This window comes from Zalophus californianus, chromosome 3 (assembly GCF_009762305.2).
Source record: "Zalophus californianus isolate mZalCal1 chromosome 3, mZalCal1.pri.v2, whole genome shotgun sequence".
Classification (NCBI taxonomy): domain Eukaryota; kingdom Metazoa; phylum Chordata; class Mammalia; order Carnivora; family Otariidae; genus Zalophus; species Zalophus californianus.
In genome coordinates, this window is record NC_045597.1 from 176,021,141 (window position 1) to 176,048,686 (window position 27,546).

General features: G+C 54.5%; 1 protein-coding gene across 4 annotated transcripts; it reads left to right on the forward strand.

The window, feature by feature from the left end:
• The first annotated feature begins 581 nt into the window (after positions 1-581).
• LOC113919273 (PNKD metallo-beta-lactamase domain containing) lies at positions 582-22,261 on the forward strand. Of its 4 annotated transcripts, none has more exons than XR_003518926.2 (10): positions 582-887; positions 15,650-15,765; positions 15,910-16,022; positions 16,689-16,747; positions 17,475-17,567; positions 17,913-18,076; positions 18,781-18,867; positions 19,800-19,915; positions 20,150-21,586; positions 21,973-22,261. XR_003518926.2 is itself a non-coding variant. In XM_027588071.2 (9 exons), exons 1-9 carry the CDS (start codon positions 727-729, stop codon positions 20,321-20,323), a joined length of 1,083 nt encoding a protein of 360 aa, XP_027443872.1. In that variant the 5' UTR covers positions 582-726; the 3' UTR covers positions 20,324-22,088. The 4 variants fall into 4 exon arrangements, 1 of the variants encoding a protein (XP_027443872.1); XR_003518927.2 differs by having other exon boundaries at positions 20,150-21,100; positions 21,232-22,088; XR_003518928.2 differs by having other exon boundaries at positions 20,150-21,100; positions 21,249-22,088.
• Positions 22,262-27,546: the final 5,285 nt, after the last annotated feature.

Here is a 27,546-nt window from a genome sequence, read left to right on the forward strand (position 1 = left end):
TATGTGCGTATATAAATATAAATAAATGCGTATATAATTGTTTGTTGGCTTATTTGGTCTGTTTCCCTGCCAGAATCTAGATTGCAGGCTCCAGGAATGTAGAGGCTGTGTATCTTTGACCCTTGCATCCACAGAGCCTAGCACAGTGCTTGGCGCAAAGGAGGGCACAGAACAGTAATTTAGTGAATGAATACATGAATGAATGGCCATTGACCCACATGATCTTCCAGGTTCCTTCCAGCTGAAAAAGTTTCAGGCTAGGATTTCCCGCCAAGAGGACCATTCCAGGGCCTCTCGCAGAGTCCCCTGTTGCGGGAAGGTGGGAGGATGTCGAGGGTGGGGGTGTGGGGGTGTGGAGGGGGCGGGGGGCACCCGTCGAGCCTCGACCCCCTCCCCGCCCTCTGGAGATCTTGGACCGGAATCGGCGCAGGTCAGGAGGCCGCACCCGCCCCGCCCCCGGGCCGGCCAGCGGGGGCGGGGCCAGGCCGCCTCCTGCGGGTGGCATTCGGGGCTTGCGCCCGGCGGAGCGTGGCGAGGGGGCGGGTTCGAATGCGAGTCGCGGAGCGGGGCGGGGCCAGAATGCCCCCCCACGCCCCCCCAGGCTGGCAGTGCAGGGGGCGGGGCCCCAACCCCGCAGATTCCCTGCCAAGGGGCCTGGGCCGAGCCGTCGCCTAGCAACGCCCCGCCCCGCCCGCCCCCGGTCGGCCGCGGGCGCCTGCCCCCAGCATGGCCTGGCCGGGCTGGTCCGCGCCGTGGCTGTGGGTCTCCGGCTGCGGGCTGCTGCTCCTTGTCCTCGTCCTGCTCGTGAGCCCCCGCAGCTGCCGAGCGCGGCGGACCCTCCGCGGCCTGTTCATGGCGCGCAGCAAGCGGCTGCTCTTCCGAATCGGGTTAGTGCCGGGCTCCGGCGGCGGGATGCGGGGCTCTGGAAGGCGGGCGCGCTGCGGAAAGGGAGCTGAGAGGCGGGGGCCGGGGGGAGGGCTTGGGGGTTCGGACGAGGGCTGGGACATCCAGAGCCAGAGAAGAGCGATCGAAGGGGCGGGCTGGAGAAGCTACTGATTTGGGGGCACTGAGAAGAGCAGGAGTTGGGGGGGCTGGAAAATTGGGATGGGCGAGAGAAGGATTGGAGGGGCAGGCCAGGGAAGGGGGGCATGAGAAGACATCTGGGGAAAAGGGCCAGATGAGGGGCTGGAGACAGGGAGCTGGAAAAGGAGCTGGAAAAGGAGGGCAGGTGCAGAAGAGAAGGAATGCCTCAGACCATCGAAGTGTCACTTGAAACCGCCAGCTCCCTCCATGTGTCCCTGTCCTTCTCCCCAACACCCAGCTCCCCACCACACAGTGTAAGCTCTTCTGTCCCAAGCGAGAGCCCCAACTGTGTAGGTCCGTCTCTTTCCTTCTATTCCCCCACCCTGGCGCGTGTCTGGAGCCCCAGGCTGTGAAATCCGACCCTTCTCGCTCAGCCAGCCTTGAGGAGGTTCACTGACCTCCAATGTCTTTTTCCTGTCAGAAACCCCTTCCCCCAGTCCTCACTCCTTCCTTCCCCCTACTTTTCCCTTTTCCTGGGACAGACAAGGGGGGTAACCAGCTCTGATCTGCCTGGAGACACTAAAGGGGGGGGACCACAAGAAGGCTTCCTAGGGCCCCTAATCCCTTCCCGCAGCCAGCCAGGGCTGGGGGCAGGATCGCAAGCCTGAGGACAGCTATGATGGGGACGGGAACTGTGGGAGCCCTGGCCAGTAGCCAGGTTTGGGGGAGGGCCTAAGCCTGGGAATTTCCTGAGCTTCAGAGAGGACATTGTACAATTTGTCCCTCCTCCCCAGACCACCCCAGATCTTCCAAGAAGCTTCAGCACTGGGATTCTGCTCAAACTCAGTCTGAGGAGTAGAGATACAAGGGCTAGTGGGGGGGGGGGGAAAGTGGAAAAGCATGGGGGGAGAGAGAATCTTGCATGGGTGCCTTTGGGGCATTCACATCTCTGATGGCTCAAACATTGGTCACATTCTTTTTTTTCTTCTAAGATTTTTTTTTTTTTATTTTTAAGTAATCTCTACACCCAACGTAGGGCTCGGCACTCAAACTCACAACCCCAAGATCAAGAGTCACATGCTATACCCACTGAGCCAGCCAGGCACCCCAACATTGATCCCATTCTTGATAATGCTCCAACCAAGTCACCATTGCTCTGCAAATAGCGTTAAATAATGAGATTTACAGATATTTAAATAATTTCATATTTGGGACCTAAAGAAAATTTTCCCCATAAAATTTCTGGGAATTTCACAGCTCTATGTGGAGAAGGATTTTTAAATTTACTTCTGGCTTTCAAAGTCAGTCACATTGAAGTCACACAAATGGACTGAGGAAGTGGAAAAGAAAGGTTTCCACAAAGAACTGGAATCAGAAGTCCTGAAATAAAAATTTCCAAGATCGCCTCCTCCGCATCCTGAGGGACTGGGTATTCCTAGAACTTAGGATCTGGGAATTTCCCAATTCCCAAAACTTGGAATTCTCAGAGAACTTCTTTGGAATTCGGTTTTTCTGTTGGGCTTTCCTGTGTCTGGATCTCACTATTGCCTTGGAATCAGCTCCCCAAATTTGCAGAGCAAAAGGGCGTGCCTGGAATCAGAATTCCAGATCCTGCCCCTCCATGGTCTGGGAAACAATCAGTTCAGTCCCTTGGGGGAGAGGCTGTTGGCTGCTGGGAGGGACAGGGGGTGTGAGCAGGAAATGGTCTGGGGGAAATGGGCAGGTGTTGCTGCTGGGGTGTTGCCTCCAGGAAGGATGGGGAGGAGGGGGAGGGGGGATCGGATGGGACAGGCTGTGATGGGAAGGGGCAGAATGCGGGGCACACACCACCCTAAACATGTGGCTGGGAGGACCACCAATAGAGGGTTCCATTGGGGGCTGGAAAGCAGGTGATGGAAATACTAAGAGAAGAGCAGTTATCATTAATAACAGTAATCAGTGGTGTTTGGAAAATTTTATAAAGGGCTTTCCTCAGACATAACCACAGTTGTCTTGGGATGGGGATGACTGGGCATCAGGGAGGGTACATCCAGGCTAACCTGAGATAGACACACACATGGGAGCATGGGAGACAGCGAAGCACATTGCGTGTGGGGTTGGACGAATCTGCTTTTGAATCCTAGGTTTGTTGCTTAGTAGCCACGGGACCTTGGATCGATAACTCGGCCTCTCTGTGCCTCCGTTATCTGCATCTGTAAAATGGGCATGGTGATTGTACCTCCCTCATGGGGATCCCGTGAGGACCAAATGAAATTGTGCATATAAATGCAAAGGTCTGGCTCATAGTAAGTGCTTGGGAAGTGTTGGCAATGGCTCATTCTGGAGCATGGAGAGTGGGGTGGGAGGGTGGCATTGGCCAGGCTCCTTCTGGAGCTTCCTTCCTTACTTCTCCTGTTTTCCAAGCCTATCTTGTCCACCCACCCCTCAGGAAATCCCACATCCCTTTATTCATCCAATGAACTCCTAATGCTTCTGAGTTGGGATTGTGGGATCACAGATATGAACAGAGTCTGGTTGCTGCTCTCAAAGTATAGGGGAAAGGAACATGAACAGGGACCCAAACTGTGGCAGGAGGCGGGGCACGACAAGTTCCCCAGGGTGTGGCAGGGGGTGACTGAGGAGGCTGGGATTAGAGCGTGGGACTCTCCCATGTGTGCCACCACCTTTGTGCCTCAGTTTCCCTTTTGCCCTTTTGCCTTCTCAGTGGTAGTTGAGAAGGTGTTGCAGAATGGGGCCCTGTGCCTGGGTGGCTCAGTCAGTTAAGTGTCTGCCTTCGGCTCAGGTCATGATCCCAGTGTCCTGGGATTGAGGCGTTGGGCTCCCTGCTCAGCGGGAAGCCTGCTTCTCCCTCTCCCACTCCCCCTGCTTGTGTTCCTGCTCTCGCTGTCTCTGTCTGTCAAATAAATAAATAAAATCTTTAAAGAAAAAAAGAATGGGGCCCTGAGCAGAGCCTCTGTCTTCCGGGAGGGTTGGGGGGTGGTGAATGGGGAACAAAGCTGAGCTCGTTTGGGGCTCGGAATGTCTTGCACAACTGAGAAAGGAGATGACAGCCAGCCTTTGGGGTGGGCAGTCCTAGCTGCCAAAGCCCTTCTATCCTCCCTGACCAAACCCCCTCTTCATTCCTAGGCAGAGAGGGTCTTTCTTTTTTTTTTTTTTAAGATTTTATTTATTTATTTGACAGAGAGAGACACAGCGAGAGAGGGAACACAAGCAGGGGGAGTGGGAGAGGGAGAAGCAGGCTTCCCGCCAAGCAGGGAGCCCGATGTGGGGGATGTGGGGCTCGATCCCAGGACCCTGAGGTCATGACCTGAGCCGAAGGCAGTCGCTTAACCAACTGAGCCACCCAGGCGCCCCAGAGAGGGCCTTTCTTGACTCTCCTGACCCACGTAAAACCAACTGTCCCTGGGACAGACCTTGCTTGCTCTATTTCTGCAAGAGGAACCCCTTCTCTGGGGCCTGTGAGGCCCACTGGCTTGATTTCAAGGAGCGGCAAGAATCCTGGGCTGAGGGCCCTGGAGTAAATGACCAACCTGCTTGTGACCTGAATGAAGGCTGCGCAGAGGCACTGGGCTGGGCCATCCCCAGCGCAGCCTGCATGAGGGGAGCAGGGTCCTTTTCCTTTCGCAGGCCTTTGGGACCCTGGGGAGCTACAGCCCCAGCATCCACAGCGGCCCCTTGGCTGCAGGGTAGTTTCCAAAGAGTGGCTCTGAGTGCATGCCTCCTTCCCCGAGCCACATTGCCTACACCCCAGCCCAGGCCTTTGGGGACCCTCCTTCACCCCCTGCAGACCTGCCCGATGCCATTTTCCGCAGGCCTGGATCTCTTTCTACACTTCCGTCTGGGGCCCATCAGACCTTCCTTCCTCCGTATGTCTCTACCTGTCAAATGTTGTTGCATTCTCAAACCTCACCTTCAAAATATATCCAAGCGCACCTGGCTGGCTCAGTTGGTAGAGCACACAACTCTTGATCTCGGGGTCTTGAGTTCAAGCCCCTTGTTAGGTGTAGAGTTTACTTTAAAAAAATAGATAAATAAAAGTAAAATATATCCCAAATCTGAACACACCTATCCGTACTTCCGCTGTTGTCACCCTGGGCTGACCCATGGTCCTCTCCTGCCTGGCCTCCTAAACTGACCGCTTCCTTTGGTGTTTGTACCCCCAAAGTATTCTCAGCACAGCAGTTAGAACGAAACCATTAAGATTTAAGTCAGAAATGTGCCATTCTCTGCTCAGATTCCTCCCGAATAGCTTCAAGGTCCTGTGTGACCAGCCCATCCCCCACCCCACCTTTTATGCTCTTCACCTTGCTCATTCTGCAAGATGCCTACTCCGGCCACTTGGCTCTTCCCTAAACACTCTACGACAGTCTTACCTCTGAGCCCTTTGATTGCTGTTCTCTCTCACTAGAACCTTCTTCCCCCCAGATGGCCACATGGCTTGCTGCCCCACTCCCTTCAGGTCTCTGCTCAAATTTCACCCTACTGGGGAGTCTTGCTCTGACCACCCCATATAAAAATAGCAACGCTCACACCCCTGCACTCTATCCCCTCTACCCTGCTTTGTTCTCCATAGTACATATCACCATAGGGCATCCTATATATTGATTTGTCTATTGGTTTATTGGTTTCCTCCCCCAACCAGAATCTGAGCCACAGGAGGGAAGAAATTTCTTTCCGTAATGTATCCCAGTGTCCAGAACAGTGCCAGGCACACAGTTGGCCCTTGTTAAAAAGTTTTTTGAATGAATGAAAAGCTTGGCGCAGGTGCCGTCTCCTCCATGAAGCCTGCCCAGCCTCCCCGGTCCAAATTCATCTCAGCCTCCAGCATGACCTTGGCCCTGGCCTCCCCCTTAGAGCTTTCACTGCACATTCTGGCTTGTTCTTACATTAGGTGTCCACAGGTCTGATTCCCCCACTGGACTCCTAGCCCAGGGAACGGGACTGAATCAAAGAGGGCCTGGCACTGGGGTGAGGGACAGCAGGGGAAAGCCGAAGGAACAGACCCAAACCCAAATCAAACAAAACCCAGGGGCCTTGGCTGGGCAGGTGGCCAGGATCGCAGGCAGGACTGAGCCCTGGCCAAGAGGCCTCTGGCCATGGCGATGCCTCTGATTCCCCCTGAGAGCCCTCAGCTGGACTCCTCCTCGCTCTGGGAAGATGGATGGAGTCCAGAGTGGGCTGTGAGGGCTGCAGACAGGCATGGAGCCTGGAGCTCGGCCCCATGGTCCCCTGGGCAGGCCTGTTCCGACCCCGTGCAGGCACTGCCCCTCTCCTGGGCATGGGGAAGTGCCCCATCCCCCAGCTCCAGGCTTGCCAGCAGCTTCGGGAAACTCCCTCCCTAGGGCCTTTTTAGCTGTCTCATTATCTTCTTGGTTTCCTCAGTTTTGAGAAAGTGTAAAACATTGAGCCTCTTTCTGTTCCTAAGGGTCCTGGGAGCAGGCCCCGTTCCAGTAGCGCTCCAGGCCCCTCGGCCCTCAGACAGGCATTTCTGGGTTTGGTTTCATAAAGAGGTGCAAAGCCTAGGGCAGGCTGTGTGTCCTGGGGGGCATGAGAGGAGATGCCAAAAGTGCACCCTTGACCAGAGGCCTCAGCAACCTGGGCCTGTGTGTTGGGGCCCAGTGGAGTTCAGGGCCCAGGACGAGGTGGGACTGACACTTGAGAGCCCTCAGGTCTCTCTGGCCCAGATGGGGAGGCCACCCTCGGGTGGAGGGGAAGAAGAACTCCATTGTGTGTTCTGCACTGGGTGGCTGAGGGATCAGGGGGAGGGGAGGGGCTGTGTCTCAGTCCCCAGTTGGCCCACAGGCCTCCCATGGGGCTACAAGTTCAGACTCAGAAGCCAGAGAAGCCATGCTTCTGTGCAGTGAGGCTGGGAGTGAAAGGTGTGCCCGTGACCCCTCACTGGGGTGACTGGTGCTATGTCCCAGCCCTAACCCCTCAGGGAGGGCCCCCAGGGCAACTGCAGGAGATCACCCCAGGCAGTCTGCCCCCACCCCCACCCAAACCTGCACAGCGGTTTTTCTGAGTCCCAGGAGACCAATTAGGAAACTTTCTTTAGTTTTTGGTGACGGGACAGTGGGTAGTTCTGGGCCCCAGAAGTGCTGAATCAGACAGAATCCAGGCAAGGGGCCAGGGCGTGGGGCGTGGGGGTGGGGCTGAGGGTGGGGGCAGGGAGAGCAGGGGGAAGAGGAAAAGGTCCAAATTGTCCTGTTTAACCAGCACCCCCAGATCATTCTGATGCAATGGCCTCAGGCCCAGATCCCACCTTTCTGACAATGCCTGGGAACCCCATGGCAGAGAGTTTGAATCCCACATCAGGCCCTGGGGTGTCAGCGGCATCTTGTAAATCATGTGACCTTTCCAGGCTGAGCTGCTCCTTCAGGGAGGAGGAGGAGCACCCGGTTTCACAGAGAGGGAAACTGAGGCGGGGAGTGTGTTCCTGGTTCTTGCCTCTGGCAAAATTAGAAAGGAAGCTGTAGGGGCCCGTTACATGGGGCAGTGACTCCCAGCGAGGTGGGGGGGCTAGCGGATGGGACAGGTTCTTCCCAGTGACTCCTCCACCTTCACATTTTCCTGGCTGGGGTCTGTTCTGTTTTCGTACTCTTCTGCCCACGGAAGCCTCAACCCAGTCGTAAATCCGGGATTAGGAATCAGAGCCTCGATTTGAAAGGGACTTTCAGGATTCTCCAGTTCAGGGTGTCTTACCCTGAGGTCCATGGGGTCTCTGACCCTCTGCGTTCATCAGCAAAATGCAGCACATGTAATGAGTTCGGCCCAAGTGTGGATCTCGACAAGGCTAAAACCAGGGATCCAAGAGGTCCCAGCAGACAGATCCTGGGCTGCGTGTCTGGGTCACTGAAGTCACCCTGACATACCATTTTTCTCAACAGAGGCCCTCAGAGGAGGTTGGTCTACCCATAAATACTTCAGGCCCACTCACGTCATCCTCCACCCTCATTCAGGGTTCGGGGAGGATGTTAGTAGTTAAGAGTGTGAACTCTAGGATCAGGCTGCTGGGGACGAGTCTCTGCCCCACCACTCGCTTTGGTGTGATCCTGAGTGGACCCCTTCCCACCTTTCCGGGCTTCCGTGTCCTCGTCTATAACATGGAGGAACGAATAGTAGCTGCCTCCAGGTTGTTTGGGGGTGGACAGGAGATGACTGGTGGGAGACACTTAGCTCGGGGCTGAGGTGAGGTTGGAAGGAGACGAGCCCGTGAGCTCCAGGGGCGCGCTCTAACCTGCATGTGCAGACCCCTGTCCAGCGCTCCCTCCGTCTCCTCCGTTCAGGGGCCCCGGGCCCAGACCCCAGAGCCTGGGAGGTTGGAATTTGGTGCCCTGTGACGCAGCCCCACCCATGCCCTTGGGTCTAGGTGACCTGGTTATCAGAGCACCCTGCTGGGCCAGGTGTGGGTGCAGCAGGGAGAGGGAGGGACATGGGAAGCCGATGGGTGAGCGGGGGAGGGGAGAGCAGGGGCAGAGGCCATTGCAGCTTGGGCCTCATAAGCCCCCACCAGGCGTCACAAGGTCCGTCACAAGGTCCACAGCCGGGCATGGGGCCCGCGGAGCTGATGGAGCACTCTCTGCACCAGGTCACTGCTTTAACACCGGCATGCTGGCCCCCCACCCCCAGCTTTTCCTGGGCACCAAGTCAGCATTTTCTGAGAGCCAGTGTGTGCTGTGCTGGGGCTGGGGGTACCCCGGGGAAGGGTGAGGAGGAGCCAGGAGGAGCAGGCTGGGTCACCAGCCAAGTCCGCCTACACCATGCATGGCACTGATTAGATACCGGGGAGAAGTGGGTAAGGCCCTGCCACTGAGGGAGCAGGGAGGTGGGTTTGAGCCGAGCTCCCAAGGATACTTAGGATTTGAGTAAATCCAGAAGGCCTGGAGGGTATTCATGGCCGCGAGCAGGAGCTGAGACCGGAGCTGAGACAGGAGCTGAGGCAGGATAGTTGTCTGAGATTTGCAGGAGGCATTTGAGGCATTCAAAAGAAGATAGATAATATAACAATTCCCTCGACCTCCCAGCTTAAGCAACAAAATATTACTGACATGGTGAAGTCCCTGTGCCCACCTCCCAGCCTGCCTCCTTCCTGCCCCTGCAGGAACCCAGCTGAGCTGCCCGTTGACCATCCCCTCGGCTGCCTTGATTCTTTCACTACAGCCGTCTGTATCCCCAAGCAATATAGATAGTGCTTTTGCATGTTTTGGCGTTTTTATTTATTTTGTATTTTTTTTAAAGATTTTATTTATTTATTTGAGAGGGAGCGAGCGTGTGTGCACACAAGTGGGGGGAGGGGCAGAGGGAGAGGGAGAAGCAGGCTCCCCGCTGAGCAGGGAGCCTGATGCAGGGGTCGATCCCAGGACCCCGGGGATCGTGACCTGAGCCGAAGGCAGACGCTTAACCATCTGAGCCACCCAGGCGCCCTGCTCTGGCATTTTTAATAACTGTTGCAGATTGTCTGTTTTCCCTGTAGTATGTCTGTTAGCTTAATGTTGTATATTTGAGTTTTGTGCACGTTGAGACCTGGTGCTCTAGATCATTTTGGTTGTCAGACACACCCCTGTCACCAGTGGGGAGCCATGGAGGGTTCTTGAGCAGGAGCAGGACTCATTCAGGTGGCGCTTTAAGAACTTATATTTTTCCATTGGTTTGTGGTTTGGGCAGAGAGCTGAGGAAAGGAGGCCTCATGAAGAGCTTCTGGGGCCTGTTCCCTGGCGCAGCTCTTGTTGGGGTTGTGGGGAGGCGAGACTGAGAGGATTCAGTTTTGGTAGCATATGTCAGGGAGAGAGTTCAATGTGGAGCTCAAGCTGTGTCACTGGGAGGGTGACATGGCCTTTCCCAGAGGGAGAGGCTGTAGGGGGATATGGGAAGGAGCTGACAAGGACGGTTCTGGACCCTGGCGACTGTGACACCCAGCCAGCACAGCAGGCAGATGAAGAAGGAGCCACAGCTCTGAGACTGGATAGAGTCACACAGAAGTCACTGTCAGGGAAAGAGCAGGCCTGGGGACAGGATCCCAGGGTCACTGGGTTCTCACCCCCGTCTCCCAGCCCAGGCCAGCCTTCCGGTGCTCTGTACAGTGACCCAGACTTCAGGCCCACAAGGCTACCTTGTCCCTCCCCCCATAGCCAAGCAGGGCACCCATCTCAGGTCTGGCATCCATTCCCCCCTACCTCTGCCTCACCCCTCCAGTCCTGTCACCCCGACAGTCCCTTGTCGTGTCCCCCACTGACGACTCAGTTCCTTCGGCCACCTGCCATCCTGCACCCTTTCACCGCTCCCTCCAGCACCGCAGGCCAGCAAGCTCTTAGACAGGGACGTTGAAGCATGTGCCTCTGTGCTTTAAAACCCACCAGCAATCCCCCCCCGACCCCCACCCCCGGCCTGGCCCCTGCCCACCCCGCTGACCCCTTCCCTGGCACTCTCCATCCTTCCGGCTCTGCCTGGCGACTGCTAGAACATGCCTGTCTGTCTCAGGGCCTTGGTGCCACAGCACCCCGGACAGCCTGCCCTCCCTCTCTCCTTTCCATTTCCGGCTCAGGTGTGACCGTCAGGGAAGGGCCAGGCCTTTTCCCTGATCACCCTCTCCACAGTCAGACTGTCTCCCCTCTGCTGCTCTCTTCCCTCACCAGCTGCACTCAGCCGCTCGCCTCTGACTGATTCCTTTCCTGGTCTGGGGTCTGGCGGCCCTCGCCTCTGACTGATTCCTTTCCTGGTCTGGGGTCTGGCGGCCCTTGCCTCTGACTGATTCCTTTCCTGGTCTGGGGTCTGGCGGCCCTGGCAGCCTCGCTCTCTGCTCTCTGCCCTGCATCCAGCACGTGCAGCAAGGATTTGCTGAATAGAGTGAATGAAAGAAAGGGACCTTGTTGACGGCAGCCTCCCAGTGCACAGCTCCTGCCCTCGTGGCTCTTGACCTTCGCTGGGGGAGAAAGCACATATAAGAAGCATCCAGTAAGGGAAAACAGGCAACGTTTATCAGTGCCTCCTGAATGTGGACAGCCATGTTCCAACAGCTGTGAGGGGGGCCCGGCTGAAATCGGGAAGGAAGCGACAGTTGCTAAACCTTCCACCCACCAGGCCCTCGGCGGACTATTCACATTTGTTATCTTGTTTTATGTCACTGAATGTTCACACAGTCCTGCAGGACTAAGTCCTGGTGTCTCCACTTTGTAGATGAGGAAGCTGATCTAAGAGACCAATAACTCGCCCAAAGACATGGGGCTGGGGGCGCCAAGCCATCACTGGAACCCAGAGCTTCCTATGGCTAGGGCCCGGGCACTTTCCATAAGCCTAAGTAGGAAGGAGTAAGGTCAGGAACAGGACTCCAGGCACGGATGCGAGGTGGTGTCAGGGCACAGAGGAAAGTGATTTTATTGACTTATTTATGGTCTTTTAAGTTTTCATTTTGAAATAATTTCAGACTTGCAAAAACAGTACACAGGATCCCCCATACACCTCTCGCCCAGCTCCCCTGAATGTCACGTCTTCCCTAACAACAGACAGCAAAACCGAGACGTTAACGTCCATATAAACTCTTACTGACTCTCCAGACCTTACTGAAATTTTTCCAGTTGTCCCATTAACATTCCTCTTCTGGTCTGGAATCCAGTCCTGGATATTTATGTTGTTCCAACCAATCCCTTCCTGCTGGGCATATCTGGTGTGCCGGCTCTGTAATTACAAGAACACAGCACAGAGAATGGGCAGCCCCTGCCGGCTGGCTGCCTTCCTCCCCGCGGGGACTTTTACACTTCCCGTCTGTCCCGTTCTTGGTGAGGCTTCTGGCCCAGCGGGCTCCCTCGCTTCTTGGAAATGTCACCTCCAGAGTGGCCTTCCTTGATGTCACCGTTCTCCGTTCTGTTGCCCAGTTTGGTGTTGTCATCTTGACTTGACAATATGTTTGTTATCCTGCCGGTCCCACTAGCACATAAGATGCCAGAGGGCAGTGACTCTGCCTTACTCACTCTGCCCAAAGCCGAGCCAGGCCTCACTAAATATTGTTGCATGGGTGAAAGTGGGAAGATCTGCAACAGATTTGAAAATGAAACAGAAAGAGGGCGAGGGTGACTCAGTCGGTTGGATGTCTGCCTTTGGCTCGGGTCGTGATCCCAGGGCTGGTCTCCCTGCACAAGTGGGGACCTGCGTCTCCCATTCCCACTGCTGCTCCCCCTGGCTGTACGCTCTATCTCTGTGAAATAAATAAATAAAATCTGAAAGAGAGAAAGAGAGAGAGAGAGAGAGAGAGAAAGAAAAGAAAGAAACAGAGAGAAAGAAAGAAAAAGAAAGAAAGAAAGAAAGAAAGAAAGAAAAAGAAAGAAAAAGAAGAAAGAAAGAAAGAAAGAAAGAAAGAAAGAAAGAAAGAAAGAAAGAAAGAAAGAAAGAAAGAAAGAAAGAAAGAAAGAAAGAAAGAAAGAAAGAAAGAAAGAAAGAAAGAGAAAGAAAGAAAGACTATGGAAACTGGACATAAAGACACAGAAAGCATGGCAAAACCCTGCCACAGGATGTCCAAATTCCCCAGGCACACAGGTGCACGGGCACCCGGAACAGAGATGGCAGTGATTAATCTCTAATGCAATCATGGAGACCTGCTCATGTTTGACCAACTTGTTTGTAGACAAATCAGCCACCTCTTCCCAAAGGGGCCTCAAGAGTGGTTGCTCCTGCCCCCTCCACCCCAAGATAGACACAGCAAATCTCCATAGATATTTAGGGTCCATCATCTACCCCCAACCCTGCACCTTGACTCCTCTCAGCCTTTTTTTTTTTTTTAAGATTTTATTTATTTATTTGAGAGAGAGAGAGCAGGAGAGAGAGCGAGCAGGGGGGAGGGGCAGAGGGAGAAGGAGAAGCAGGCTCCACGCTGAGCAGGGAGTCCGACATGGGGCTCAATCCCAGGACTCTGGGATCATGACCTGAGCTGAAGGCGGACGCTTAACCGACTGAACCACCGAGGTGTCCCTTCTCTGTCTCTGTCTTAATCAGCCAGAATCCCTGCCCCTTTTCTGACTTGCTGGATGACCCTAAACATTGCACAGGAGGCTTTTGACACCAGCAGCCCAGCACCCCACCCTGGTCTCATTTTTCCTTGTGAGAGGCCAAGGTGTGAGACAGCTTGAGGTGGCTCGTCCTGAGCTGGCTGGGCTGCTCACAATATTTGCAGGGCCCGGTGTAAAATGGAATCCGGAGTCTCTTGCTCAAAGAGCAGGAAAAAGGTGCCATGAAAGATACTAAAATATAAGCTTTTCCTTTCTTCTATGATTTCTTTTTTGACTTGTCCTGATGTTTTTATTTATTTTTTTTTTTTAAGATTTTGTTTGACAGAGAGAGACAGTGAGAGAGGGAACACAAGCAGGGGGAGTGGGAGAGGGAGAAGCAGACTTCCCGCGGAGCAGGGAGCCTGATGCGGGGCTCCATCCCAGGACCCTGGGATCATGACCTGAGCCGAAGGCAGACGCTTAACGACTGAGCCACCCAGGCGCCCCTGTCCTGATGTTTTTAATTTGCTACTCAACATCAGCATAAGTAAAGAAAAATTAAAAATCGAAATTATCAGCATGAATTTTGCCTTTTGCTTTATTATATACAATCCCAGTTTTTTGTTTTTGTTTTGGGGGGGTAGGGTTACAGGTGGGAGGGGGAGAGAATCCCAAGCAGGCTCCACACCCAGTGCAGAGCACTATCCCACAACCCTGAGATCAGGACCGAACTGAAACCGAGTGGGAGGCTCAACCGACTGAGCCACCCAGGCACCCCTGTACAATCCCAGTTTCAAATGCAAATATAAGGACATTTAAGTCACATATGAAATCACTGAAACTGTAATTCACATTTCCTAGCTTGTACACAGTATTTTGTTCTTACCCAAGCAGTGGAAATACCGCACAAAACAGAATTACCTGTTTCTTTTTTCCCTTTTGGTACACCCGCATTCTGCCAGCCCCGTCTGCCTCCGGCTTTACTAATGAGCCCGGGAGGACGGAAGGGGCAGGACAGATGGGCTACCCTCTTTCCCTTGCCTCCTGTAGCATTGTTTGCAGCGAAAACGGATCATACAGGGAAGTAACACGAGTAAGAAAGGATGGGGCAGGGGCGCCTGGCTGGCTCAGTCGCTAAGCGTCTGCCTTCGGCTCAGGTCGTGATCCCAGGGTCCTGGGATCGAGCCTCACATCGGGCTCCCCGCTCCGCGGGAAGCCTGCTTCTCCCCTCTCCCACTCCCCCTACTTGTGTTCCCTCTCTTGCTATGTCTCTCTCTGTCAAATAAATAAAATCTTTTAAAAAAAGAAAAAGAAAGAAAGGATGGGGCAGGGTTTCTCGGTCATTTGTGTTTCTTTTTTTTTATTTTTTTTAAAGGTTTTATTTATTTATTCATGAGAGACAGAGAGAGAGAGAGAAGCAGAGGGAGAAGCAGGCTCCCAAGGAGCAGGGAGCCCGATACGGGACTCGATCCCAGGACCCTGGGATCATGACCTGAGCCAAAGGCAGACGCTTAACCATCTGAGCCACCCAGGCACCCCATTTGTGTTTCTTAGAACACCTTCTTTATGCATCTGAAGCACGTTCTGGTTTGGACCAAAGGCGTGGCCTCTGTATACATAGATGCATACTCACCTTGCAGCCCCTTTGAGTCTTGAATTCCCACCACGGTGGGGCCACCAGAATCCTGTGCTAGGGGGCACCGTGAACGTGGTAGATGTGGGCTGGGGGAGGGGGCAGCAGGAACTGAGCATGCGCATACTGTGTGGTCTTCGACCCCGGCATATTCCCTTGTCCTGTCAGACTTCACTTCCGGGACACAAAGCCAGAGGTAAAATCATTAAGAATTTCAAGACGGCGGCAGTGGAGCGTGGAACCCAGCGTGGGGCCGTGTGTGCCTGCGCCAGTCACATGCTCGCCCTGCATGCCGCCATCCTGTGTTTGGAGGACTCTTAGTCACAAGACCCCTCTGTGCCTTGTGCCACTTTCTCGCCTTTCCCATTTGTAGCCTGGGATGGCCTGACACGGTGGTGGGAAGAGGGAGTGTGGTCAGGCCATGCCGCCTCACCTCTCCCTACTTCCTCCGCCAACCCGCGGGACGGAACTTTCTATAGTTTCCCCTAACAAGGCCCTGCTGTCTGCTGCCTCTGGGCCTCGCCTGTTGTTTCCTCTGCCCCAGAGGCTCTCCGAGTTTGGTCCCCGGGCCAGCGGCAACCAGCAGCACCTGGACCTTGTTAGGAATGCACATTCCCAGGCCCCACCCCAGACCGGCTGAGCTGGCCCAGACAGGGGGGTGGGGCAGAGAATCTGGTTCAGCAGCTCCGCGGCGGGATGTGATGCGCCACTGCTCTTTGGAACTATGTTTTCCACCTCATTTCAGCTTCCTAACTCCTACACCCTTTTTGTGGAATAAACCCCTCACCCTCTGAGTCCCTTCTGTGAATCCCTCAGCTCACATCTCCCCCGATGGGCCTGAGGCTTAGGGTGTGTCTGTCCCCTTCTCCCTCTTGGCCTGAGGACTGAGCAGGGCAAACAGTAGGCACACACGTGATGGTAGAGATGCACCGACTCAGGGTGCGGCCAAGGGAGTGGAGATGGGGGACCCCCGGCGTGCGCGGGGGGCGGGGCTGAGCGCAGACCTCCCGCCCTGCAGGTACAGCCTGTACACCCGCACCTGGCTCGGGTACCTCTTCTACCGCCAGCAGCTGCGCAGGGCTCGGAATCGCTACCCCAAAGGCCACTCCAGAACCCAGCCCCGCCTCTTCAACGGTGAGCTCTGGCTGCCCCGGGCCAGCATGGCCCCAAGCTGTGCCCACCCCCCCCCTACCCCCGCCTATGCCCCATCATATTACCTCCCTCCACCGCTGGGCTCCCTGCCCGGCACCCCGCCCACAGCCCATCTCTGTCCCCCAGGAGTGAAGGTGCTTCCCATCCCCGTCCTGTCAGACAACTACAGCTACCTCATCATCGACACCCATGCCCGGCTGGCTGTGGCTGTGGACCCCTCAGACCCTCAGGCCGTACAGGTGAGGGGAGGACTGGGTGGGGGCAGGGGTACTTTGGGTCACCGTGGGGACTGGCAGCTTTCCCTCACTGGAGAGGGGCTGTCCCTGATCCCTCTGCCAGTGGGATGTGCCCCCTCCTTGTGCCCTCACACAGAGACCCTGACATGCAAGTACACACAGAGACCCCCCCCCCCCAACCACAGCGGGGGGTGGGGCCAGTGTCCAGGGCTTGGCGGGGGCTGGGGGGGGGGTGCGGACAGCCGTGGGGGAAGCCCAGCCAGAGGGAAAGGGACGCCGACTCAGGACCATGGTCTGAGGTTTCTTCTGTCTTTCACTCTCTGTGGTGCCTTTCTGACCCTCCTACTTCTCTCCTCATCTGTGTCTGTCAGTGTCTGGGTCTCTCCAGCTTTCCTTCCCATTTCTTATTTCTCTGTGTGCATGTGTATCTGTGTGTTCCCCTGCCCCTTGCATCTCCCTCCACCCACCTCCCCATGGCCTCCCCTACGCCCTGGCTCAGCCTCGGCTGCCCCCCTTCTCCCCAGCCTTCTCCTCCCTACCCTCTCACTCTCTAGCTTCATCACCTCCCTGTCCCTCATCCTCCCTGCTCTCGCCCCTTTGCCCAGCACCTGCACCCCTGTCCCTTGCTGCACACTGCTCCTCAGTCTCAGTACCTCCTCTCTCCCTCAGGCTTCCATTGAAAAGGAGGGCGTTAATTTGGTTGCCATCCTCTGCACCCACAAGCACTGGTAAGGGGCTGGGGTGGGGGTCTGGGTACAGATGATCTTCCCTGGCCAACCCTTGCCCCAGTGGGCTTGGCAGGACTAGGCCCAGTGAGGACACGCTGGGCTGGGGGGCAGGGAGTCAGGATGCGAGGGCACCCACCTTCTTCATAAAGTTATGGGGGCACCAGCAGAGAAGGAGGGAATGGGTGGGTCTCCCACCGCAGCGCTTATCAGGCTCCTGAAACCCTAGAGGAGGGCAGGGCAGGGCAGGCATTTATCTTTCATTCCTTGGGCACGTATTAGATGCCCAGTGTGCTCAGGACATGGACAAACCCTGTGAGCTCTTTCCCCAAGGAGATTATAGTCCGGTAGGGGAGACAGCCCTGTGTGACAGTGTACAACAATGACAAACATTTAGGTGGCAGTTGGCACAAAGTACACGAGGTGGGGGCCCTTGGTGAAGTGTGACCAGATCCACTTGGAGGAATTAGAGGCTGACGACCCTGGAGCTGAGAGAGTCCAGAAAGATTGGTCGGCACTGCCTGGGCATGGAGGGGAGGGATGGCAAGTCGTGGGGATGACACTGCGAGCAGGGGAGCAGCTCACACAAAGCCTAGAGGTGTGGACAGCTTGGCTCAGTTCAGAAGCCTAGGGCTCAGGGCTCGAAGGCCTGGAGATCTAGAACGAGGAAGGCAAAGAGGCTTCGTACCATTGCCCCTCAGAGTCCCTGCCTGTCTCTGCCATCTTCCAGGGACCACAGTGGAGGAAACCGTGACCTCAGCCGGCGGCACCAGGACTGTCGGGTGTATGGGAGCCCTCAGGACGGCATCCCCTACCTCACCCAGTAAGTCCCTGACCCGGGGTGGGTGGCCCTTCTGTGCCCCCTTTCCCACACCCCATCCTGCAGTCGACTATCGCAGGACTGCCAGCAGTTGGATCTTTGCTGAAGCCCTTCCTGGCCCTTAGAGGGCAGATCACAGCCCACCCCCCAACTCATCCAGCCATGGTCCCCAAGAGAGGGAGAGGCGAGGGTTTAGATCTGAAGCCCTAGGCACTGTCAGTGCCTTCCCTCTCTGGTGTGGAAGCCCTGCCTCCTTCAAATCACCCAGCTCCTTGGACCTCGGGTAGGCCAAGGATCGGCACGGCCGAAGCTCTAGCACCTTCTCTCCCCTACTGCCTTGCTTCTTAGTCCCCTGTGTCATCAAGATGTGGTTAGCGTGGGACGGCTTCAGATCCAGGCTCTGGCCACTCCTGGCCACACGCAAGGCCATCTGGTCTACCTGCTGGATGGGGAGCCCTACAAGGGTCCCTCCTGCCTCTTCTCAGGGGACCTGCTCTTCCTCTCTGGCTGTGGTGAGTTCCTCCCAAAAAGGGAAGCAGGAGTGGGGGGTAGGGGTCAGGGCAGAGACCCAAGGACAGCACAGCCCCATGCAGTACATGAAAACTTTGCTTTCAGTGCAGACACTGCCTGGCTGTTACTCCTATGCATGTTAGCCCGTTGTTTTGAACAACCTCACGACTCCCCCACAGGGGATGCACAGAATGAGACAATGCTTGTAACTGAGTACAGACCTGGCAGGGCGTTCATTTCCACTGGGTAGAGCCTGCCTAGTTCTCCAGTACCTGGAGAGACTAGGTTACAAAAAGTCGAGAAGCCCCAAATGAGAGGGTGACCCGTGGGTAGGGGAGGATCGTGGTCCCAGGCTGCACGGAGTCTCAGAGGGCAGCCCAGGCAAAGAAAGAAGTGGAAAAGAGCCACCCCACACCAACTGTGCTTGGGGCCCTGGGCACTCAGCCTGAAGTGTCCATCCTCCTCTCCATCCACGTGTCAGTATGTGCAATGCGGGCCTTCCCGCAGGCTTGGTTGGGGAGTGACTATGTGGGTTCAGCAACCAGTCGGGGGGGAGGGCATAGAGGCCTGGGGGGTGAGTGTGGCAGGGGCCAGGTTGAGGGCTGGTGGCCAGCCCCAGCTATGCACACTGGTCCCCACCCCCTCCATGTACCTTAGACCGAGCTGTGTTCTTGTACCTTGTAACACACCCACTTCCCCTCACCAGGACGGACCTTTGAGGGCACCGCAGAGACCATGCTGAGCTCCCTGGATACGGTGCTGGGGCTGGGGGATGACACTCTGCTGTGGCCTGGTGAGGTCCCCCTCCCACTCCTCCCTCACTCCCCTAGAGTCCCAGCCGCCCCAGCTGCTGGCCCAGAGGGGACACCACTCTACCTCTGGTGGCTCCTGGAAGCCACCTCTAGCCGTGAGGGCAGAGCCCCTTTCATTCTGGAGTACTGGCTCTGAATGCCTCTGCTTCTCACGCCAACTGCCCCTGACAGCCAGCCCTCAGCCTCTTGGGAGCCCTGTAGGCCCCGGTGCATCCCAGAGAGATGGCTGATATTTTATAGCCAGAGCCGAGAACAGAAAACAGCCTTTGCTTATCAGAGAAGTCAGTAAATCTGCTCCGCACGTATCCACTGCATGCATCCATATCCCACATTGCATGTGCATCCGTCCCCATGCATGTATGTGGCACGTCTGTCCGTCCATCCGTCCAGACACTGCATGTCCCTACATACATCCACGAACATTGGATAGCCATAGTTTCTCAAACACATCGCTGAGATGTCAGCTAATCTTCGGAACGTATATTTATCCATCCACTCATTTGACAAATACTTGACTGAACGCCAGATGCATACCAGGCTCTGTCCTAGGCTCCGGGAACGCATCTGTGTTCTAGTAGCATTATTTTTTCCACTTGCCAGATGACAAAACTGCGGCTCAGAGAGGTGCCATGACTTGGCTGAGGTTGCACAGCTGGGCAGGGGCGGAGTCAGGGCTAGGATGCAGGGCTCCCAGCTCCAGGTCTGGTGGTTTTGCCCCTGAACCGCTTTGGCCCCTTCACTCGTGGCTGGCCTGTGCCCACATTTAGAGAAGCAGCCCCGTGTGGTTGGGGCTCTCCTGGCAGTGCCAGCCCTCCCCCTGGTCGTCAGGTACCCGGAGGGCTTTTTCTGACCGCACCACCCCTCTCTCTGTGTCCTGCATCTTGCCCCCCAACCACCCCCCGCTGGTCCTTAGGTCACGAATACGCAGAAGAGAACCTGGGCTTTGCAGGTGTGGTGGAGCCCGAGAACCTGGCCCGGGAGAGGAAGATGCAGTGGGTCCAGAGGCAGCGAATGGAGCGCAAGAGCACGGTGCGGGGCAGGGCCTGGGGTCCAGGCCAGGGGAGGGGGGGTGTTTTGCCCAGGGCACTCCCCAGCAGGAGCCCCTCCATGCTGAGCTGCGGCCTGCAGACCCGTCCCTAGAGCCCCGACATGTTTGGTACACAGGCCTTCAAGAGAGGCCCCCTGGCCCCTGAGATGGGAGAGGCCAGGGAGGCTTCCAGACTCTCGCCGCCAAATGCCAAACCGGTGCCTCTTGTCCCACAGTGCCCGTCCACCCTGGGAGAAGAGCGCTCCTACAACCCCTTCCTGAGGACGCACTGCCTGGTGCTGCAGGAGGCTCTGGGGCCAGGCCCGGGCCCCACGGGGGACGATGGCTGCTCCCGGGCCCAGCTCCTGGAGAAGCTCCGCCAGCTGAAGGACCTGCACAAGAGCAAGTGACAGCCCCCCAGCCCACCACAGCCCGCCCCCCCATGGCGGGGAGCCCCCCCCCATCGCCCACACCACACCATCCCCCTCATTTGCTGCCACCACCACCTCATCGGCACCCCCAGTGGGCCTCAGGCCCCAGCACTGTCGGGGGGCGGAGGGGCAGGGGGACGAGGCCATGAGACTGAGAGGATGGAGGCTGGTCGAAGGCTCGGAGGCCCCACGGGGCCGGGTGGGGGGGAGGCTGAGTCATCCAGGGCCAGAGGAAAGGGGGAGCCTTGGGACATCTCCAGACCCAGCTGGGAGGGTGCCTCCTCCCTGGCTCCGCTCCTGCCCCTGGTGAGGACGCAGAGAGTGCTGGTTGGCGCTCCCTCAGGAGGCCTCACCCGCTGTAGCCCCTGAGCCCAGGCCAGCGGGAGTCGTGAGCGGGTTCAGACCTCTCCCCCCTTCTCCCTTCCAGGCTTGGGAAAGACACGCAGGCCCCCCAGAGTGGCCTGAGGTGTGGTGCCTTGGAAAAGCAGTCACTCAGAGGGGCAGCTGGGCTCTGGTGTCCAGAGACACTGGCCCTCCTCCCCAAGCCTCCCCCCTGCGTCCCCCCCACCACCATGAAGGCATTTTTTTTAAACAGAGCCATTTCTGGGAAAGATGAAAGGGCTGGACATCCACGTGTCTGGACAGTCTCGGCCTCAGTGAGTCCCCTGCAGCCTGGAAGAGGGAGGGTCCTGGTTGCCACAGAAACCACGCCCTCAGGCTGAGGAGACACCGGGAGCTGGGACTGCAGCCCCACAGGTGGGGCCCAAAGGACCCCCCCCTTCCCAGGGGGCAGAGAGCCATCCTCCGCCCGGGCTGCAGCAGTCTTCTCCTGATGGCTCTTGTTCTTAGGAACTTCTGCCTTGTTCTAACTCCTGCTTTACTCTCAGGCCCTCTCCTCTTTTAGTTATGAAGCCATTTCTCTGGCCCTCTGCGGTTTGCCACGAACATCCCCATGTCATTTCTCATTCGATCCTTGGTCCCATCCTGGCTGGGGAAAGGGGTCTACGCAGCAGAGTGCAGAAATTGGAAGTCTGGGAGCAGAGAGCGGTCAGCTCTTGAGTGAGTGGTGACCTCCAGGACCCCAGGTCTGAAACCCAGCTCAGCCTCTCCTCCGGTCTCTGGCCCACGTCCCTTCGGGGCCACAGAGAGGATCCCTAAGGTCCTCGAGCAAGCATACCTCGGGTCAGCTGGGAGCCTTCTCTTCCTGTGTTCAAGCTTTCCCTCGGGCTCTGCTCGCCTCTGGTGAGCCTCTGAGATGCCCCCTGCCCTCAGTTTCCCCTCATCATCCCACCTCTGCCTCTGTCCCCAGCCATAGCCTCTGGTACCAACTCTAGCAATACCACCAGAATAGAGTTCCCCGCCCCCCTGAGACATGCAGTTCCATGCCGCTGTGCCTTTGCTCATGCTGTTCCTTCAGACTGGAATGCCTTTCCCCCGCTCCTCCGGCCTTGTCTGCCTGGCAAACACCCACTCATCTCTCACAACCCCCCTCAAAGGCCCCCTCATCCAGGAAGACAACCCCCATGCCCCTCACCCTCCAGGCTACCTCTGCTCTTTGTAAATGCTTCTCCCTCGTGGCACTTCTCACACTGTGTTTTACTTGTTTACATGTTTGTCTCCCCTTCTAGACTGTGAACCCTTCAGGGCATGGACTATATCTTATGCATCTCTGTAATTCTGCGCCCAGCACGGTGCCTGGCACACAGGAGGCGCTCAATAAATCTTGAATGAATGAATAATTTAACTGGGGCTTGATCACTCAGTGAGATCATCTTTATTGGTGGTTCCGTTTTCCTGAGTTACCAGTCTGCTAACTTGGAGCTACTGCACTCCAAGAGCCTTGGCCCGGAAACAGTGCTATAAATACATCTTCCCATGGCCTATGTGCACTTGTTCAGAGTTACAACGTGCTTACCTCATTGTTTTCCAGAGCTTGGGAGGCACAGGTGCACCACTGGCCACAGGGGAGAGGAATAGCACTGAGGGGCAAGGCCCTGGCACTAGCCTCTCCTCAACGCGTCTCTTTAACAGAGCCAGACTCTGGGTCCACACCTTAGTCGGTCAACTATCTTGAGTTTAACACTGTGGTTTTGTTTTCATTGTATCTACCTTTGAGGTCATTTTTTTTTAATTTATTTATTTTAGAGAGAGCACACAGATACATGCGGAGGGGCAGAGGGGGAGGGAAAGGGACAAGCAGACTCCCTGTTGAGTGTGGAGCCTGACTTGGGGCTTGATCCCACCACCCTGAGATCGTGACCTGAACCGACACTCAACCGCCTGAGTCACCCAGGTGCCCCTGGGGTCAGTATTTTTGACAAGTGAAGGCAGTTTTCTTTTTTTCTTTTGTTTCCACAAAGTGATAGCAGTTTTCAATTCATGAAAGTAATTACAGATATTTATTGAAATAGGGATGAAGTAAAGGTGGCCCTGGGCCATGGCAGAACTCCTTTTTTTTTTTTTAAGATTATTTATTTGAGAGAAAGAGAGCGTGAGTGATGGGGGGGGCGGTGTGGGAGAGAGAGAGAGAATCTCAAGCAGACTCCCCACTAAGCACAGAGTCCAACCCGGGGCTCGATCCCACGACCCTGAGAACACGACCTGAGCCAAACTCAAGAGCCAGCTGCTCAACTGACTGAAGCCACCCAGGCAACCCCATAGAAGAACTCTTAAAGGTGGCCTTGATATGGCTGAAGACTGGGCAGCACTGGCCTAATTCCACATTTCCTTGGGGCCAGACCAAGGCATAGTTTTCCCACCCCTGGGCACAATTCAGCCTACTCTCTTAGGCGCCCCTCACCCCAAGCAAGGAACCTTGGCACTGGCCCCCGCTATCGTGGATCAGGGCTGTACTTAGGGTGGACATGGAGGAAGGGGCCATGGTCCTCACCTTCCAGAAGAAGGGCAGCTCTGTGTGCTCTGTGGTTGTCTCTGGGTCACTCCTATCTTGAATGGGCAAGCCCCAGGGCCAGGTCTCTTTGGGTATGCCCAGCTACAAGGGGCATTTGGTGATGGTTTTCTAGGGTTAGTGAAGCATTTTCCTAGAGCCTTAGGTGATCAGCCCACTGGGACATCATCATGAATGATGGCCCATGCTTTCTGTGGTGCTGGCACCGACCAGCAATAACCAGGCTACCTGCCCTTTGCTTACAAGACAGCAGGTGTCACTGGCCTCAGAGACTTCGGTTCCATTCCCAGCTCTGTCATGCAACATCCAAGTGACCTTGGGCAAATTTCACTTCCCTGACCTGTTTCTTCACCTTCCGTGGAGATGACAACCTTGAATGAGTCAAAACACTTTCAGGTACAAGTGACATACTCAACACTAAGGAACTTAAACCAAGAGGAAAACTTATTGGCTGGTGAAATTAAGAAGTGGGAGATTATGTCCTGGTGACTGCAGGCATCGCTGGATCCACAGATTCAAAGGGCCATTTTATCATTCAGCTCAGCTTTCTTCTGCATTGGTATCATTCTCTGTCAGGCTTTCTCCCTGCAGTGGAAAGATCACGTCTGTAAGTTCTAGACTTACAGGTTACTAGTTGGTTCATCAAACCTAGCAGGACCTCCAATAGTGGCAAGGGTTGAGTTTCATTGGTTCAGCTTGGGTCATGTGCCCAATCCTGAGCCAATCAGGAGTTAGGGGAATGGGCCCCTTCTCACCAGCCAGGTTAGGGTCACATGACTACACTTGGAAGGGCAGTGTCAGACCCAGCGGAAAGGTGCGCTGAGGCTGTGGAAAACGTCCCCCAGACTAATAGGGGGTCTGATAACAGAAATGATGCAAGGCCTAAAATCACTGATGTTCACCAACAATTCCACTTATTAGAGGCTATTGGGAGAGTCTGATGAGCAAGGGCATATGAAGTCACTTTGGAAAATGCTACATCAGATTCCTGGTGCTATAACTCATTATATAGAAGAAATGGAGGTAGACAGGTGGCCCCAAAGGTATTTGAATAATATCTAGTTTTAAAAATAACCAGCAAGCAATTCATTTTTTCCTGAATCACAGACTGTCTCTACGGGCAGGAAAGGAGAAAGGGAGGACACTAAGTGGGCAGCCTCAAGCGTTCCAGGGAGGAACAAAGCCCGGGGGAGCTGTCATGTGATCTCGAGGAGCCCTGTGCCTACCTATGTGTGGGGGGGTGGACTTAGACCTCCAAGGCCCTGGCCACACACGGAGACTTTGAAAGTGGGTAGAAACCTAACCTAGGTGGTCAGTAAACCCTAGGCAATTACACTTACTGAGTTCCTAACTATAGACAAAGCCCCACAAAAGATGCAGAGAAAGACATCTGTCTTAGGGTTCTTCAGAGGAACAGAACCAATACAAAAGGAGATGATAGATGATGATGGATGGATGGATGGATGGATAGATGATAGATAGATAGATAGATAGATAGATAGATAGATAGATAGATAGATAATAGTTTGATAATAAGATGGGCAGGGTGGCAGAGAGAGGACTTGGAGAGGGACGGGTCTGGATAGGAATATAGGTTCTGCCTCTGGTTGACCATGGGTGACACCAGCCAGGCATCTCATGGCACCGAGCCCTGTTCTAGAGCAACTGGGAGAACTAAGTGAGATGCACAGTGGTGTTCAGTGAACAGCCACCTCTCTCCTCTTACTGTTACCAATAAACGAGGGCCAGTCCCTCAGGTACAGTAGGACAAACTGATTAAGAATATGAACTCTGGAGACAGCCCATCTGGGACCCTTCCATTTTTTTTAAGATTTTATTTATTTATTAGAAAGAGAGCACGAGCCGGGGGGAGCAGCAGAGGGAGAGGGAGAAGCAGGCTTCCCGCTGAGCAGGGAGCCCGACATAGGGGCTTGATCCCAGGACTCCGGGATCGTGACCTGAGCCGAAGGCAGACGCTTAACTGAGCCACCCAGGTGCCCCCACGCTTTCCATTTATTAACCGGGTGACCTTGGGCAAGTTACTTAACCTTTCTGTGCCTCCGTCTCTCCTGCGTCCACTGAGGGCATGGCTTGTACCCCGTGGAAGCTGATTGTGACGATTGAGTGAGTTCATACCTGCCGAGCTGGACACATCGTGAGCCCTCTCCACGTTAGTGGCTGTGGTTCTGTAGGTGCTGATCCCAGGGGCTGGGAGGACACTGGCTGTGCCTGTCACAGGTTCAGAGAGGCCAACCGGCCCAACGTGACTGCACAGCTAGTAGGTCAACCTGCTACAGAGCTTCCCTCCCCTGGCCTAGCAGGCTCTAAGAGCAGACGGTAACAAGGGTCTGTAGCAGATCTCTTATAGAGATTTAAAAATTGGACTAACAAACTGGATGTCGATCCTTCTGTGAACTACTTTGTCACGTTTCTTTCTCTCCTAGCAGGAAACAGCCAGCATGAACGGGAAGGGGTCTTGAGGGGGGAGCTGGATGAGAAAGAACCTGGGCTCTCAGGAATGGGAGCCTGTGTGGACACGCAGGTGGGAGTCCTGTGCAGCTCCAGGGGCCTCACCAAGGAGAGGGGAGGAGGGAGGGGGGAAACTCTAAAGGGTAAAGGGCTCTGGGAGCAAATCCACCCTCAGGCCAGGAGGGGGGTGCATAGTAGGGAGGGAACCACATGGGCACCCCTTAAAGAGCATCTAGGCCATAATTTGCTTCTTCTTTTTTCCAACTTTGTCCTAATAATCAAAAATGTTTTTTCCAACTTTATGTAATTTACATACAAAAGCAATAGGGGATGCTTTTTATAGATCTTATTTAAATCTATCTTTTATTAACAACTTTATTAAGATGTCATTTACATAACACAAAATTCATCCTTTTAAAGCGTACAACTCAGTGGTTTTGAGTATATGCACTATTTTGTGACCATCACAATCTAATTTTATTTTTTTAAAAGATTTATTTATTGGAACGCTTGGGTGGCTCAGTTGTTAAGCATCTGCCTTCGGCTCAGGTCACGATCCCAGGGTCCTGGCATCGAGCCCCACATCGGGCTCCCTGCTCCGTGGGAAGCCTGCTTTTCCCTCTCCCACTCCCCCTGCTGTGTTCCCTATCTCGCTGTGTCCCCCTCTGTCAAATAAATAAATAAAATCTTTAAAATAAATAAAAGACTTATTGATTTGAGAGAGAGAGAGATAAAGCACGTGTTCGGGGGGAGGGGGGAGGGGCAGGGGGAGGAGAGAGAGAGAGAAACCCAGACTCTGTGCTGATTGAGGAGCCCCACGTGGGGCTCGATTCCATGATCCTGAGATCACGACCTGAGCCAAGAGTCAATAGCTTAATCTGCACCACCCAGGGGTGCCACAATCTAACTTTAGAACATTTTCAATCATCCCAAAAAGAAAGCCAGTGCCCATTGATGTCACTCTGTGCCTCTGCATACCCACACCAGGCAACCACTGATCTGCTTTCTGTCCCCACAGGTTTACGCAAATCACATATGTGACATCAGACAATACGTGGTCTTCTGTGACCAGCTCCTCTCACTGGGCCTGTTCTCAAGTCTCATGTTCTGGCATCTGTCAGTACTTTACTCTTCTTACGGTTGAATAATATTGCATTGAGTGTATATACATTACATTTTGTTTATCCGTTAGTTGACAGACATATGGGTTCTTTCCACTTTCTGGCTATCATGAATAATGATGCTATGGTGCTATGAACATCTGTGTACAGGTTTTTGTGCAGACAGATGTTTTCAGTTCTCTTGGGTATAGACCTAGGAGTGGAATTGCTGAGTCATATGGTAACTCCACATTTAACTTTTTGAGGAACTAACAAACTACCTCCTAAAGTAGTGAGTTTTCTTAATGCCATTGACAGTCTCTCACGTGCAGAGAAAGGCTTCTTCAGAATTCACTTTGGCTTTTAAAAATTAATACTCAAAATAAAATTTAAAAAGTAAATAAAATTAGGGGGCACCTGGCTAGCTCAATCCATAGGCATGCGACTCTTGATCTTGAGGTCATGAGTTCAAGCCCCACAGTGGGCATAGAGCGTACTAAAAAAATAGTAATAAATAAAATTTTAAAAACTAATACTCGGTTTCTTAAATTGCAAATTTTAAAACATAAACATTTTTTAAACTTTTAAGTTCAACTTATCAGTCATATTTTAATCATAAATCCAGTAAATGTTAATAATAACTTTTAAGGAGGCTTTGATTAATAATTGGTCCTCTTTTCAAAATTGCAACTGCTCTAGGCAGTTTATGTTGTATTTATTCATCC

What these genes read in the sequence shown, in the direction of transcription:
- LOC113919273 (XM_027588071.2), top strand. Translation starts at nt 727, where the DNA reads ATGGCCTGGCCGGGCTGGTCCGCGCCGTGGCTGTGGGTCTCCGGCTGC. An exon ending in CGGCTGCTCTTCCGAATCGG is followed by an intron (nt 888 to 15,649) that starts GTTAGTGCCGGG and finishes CCCGCCCTGCAG; the next exon opens with GTACAGCCTGTACACCCGCA. An exon ending in GGCATCCCCTACCTCACCCA is followed by an intron (nt 17,568 to 17,912) that starts GTAAGTCCCTGA and finishes CTTGCTTCTTAG; the next exon opens with TCCCCTGTGTCATCAAGATG.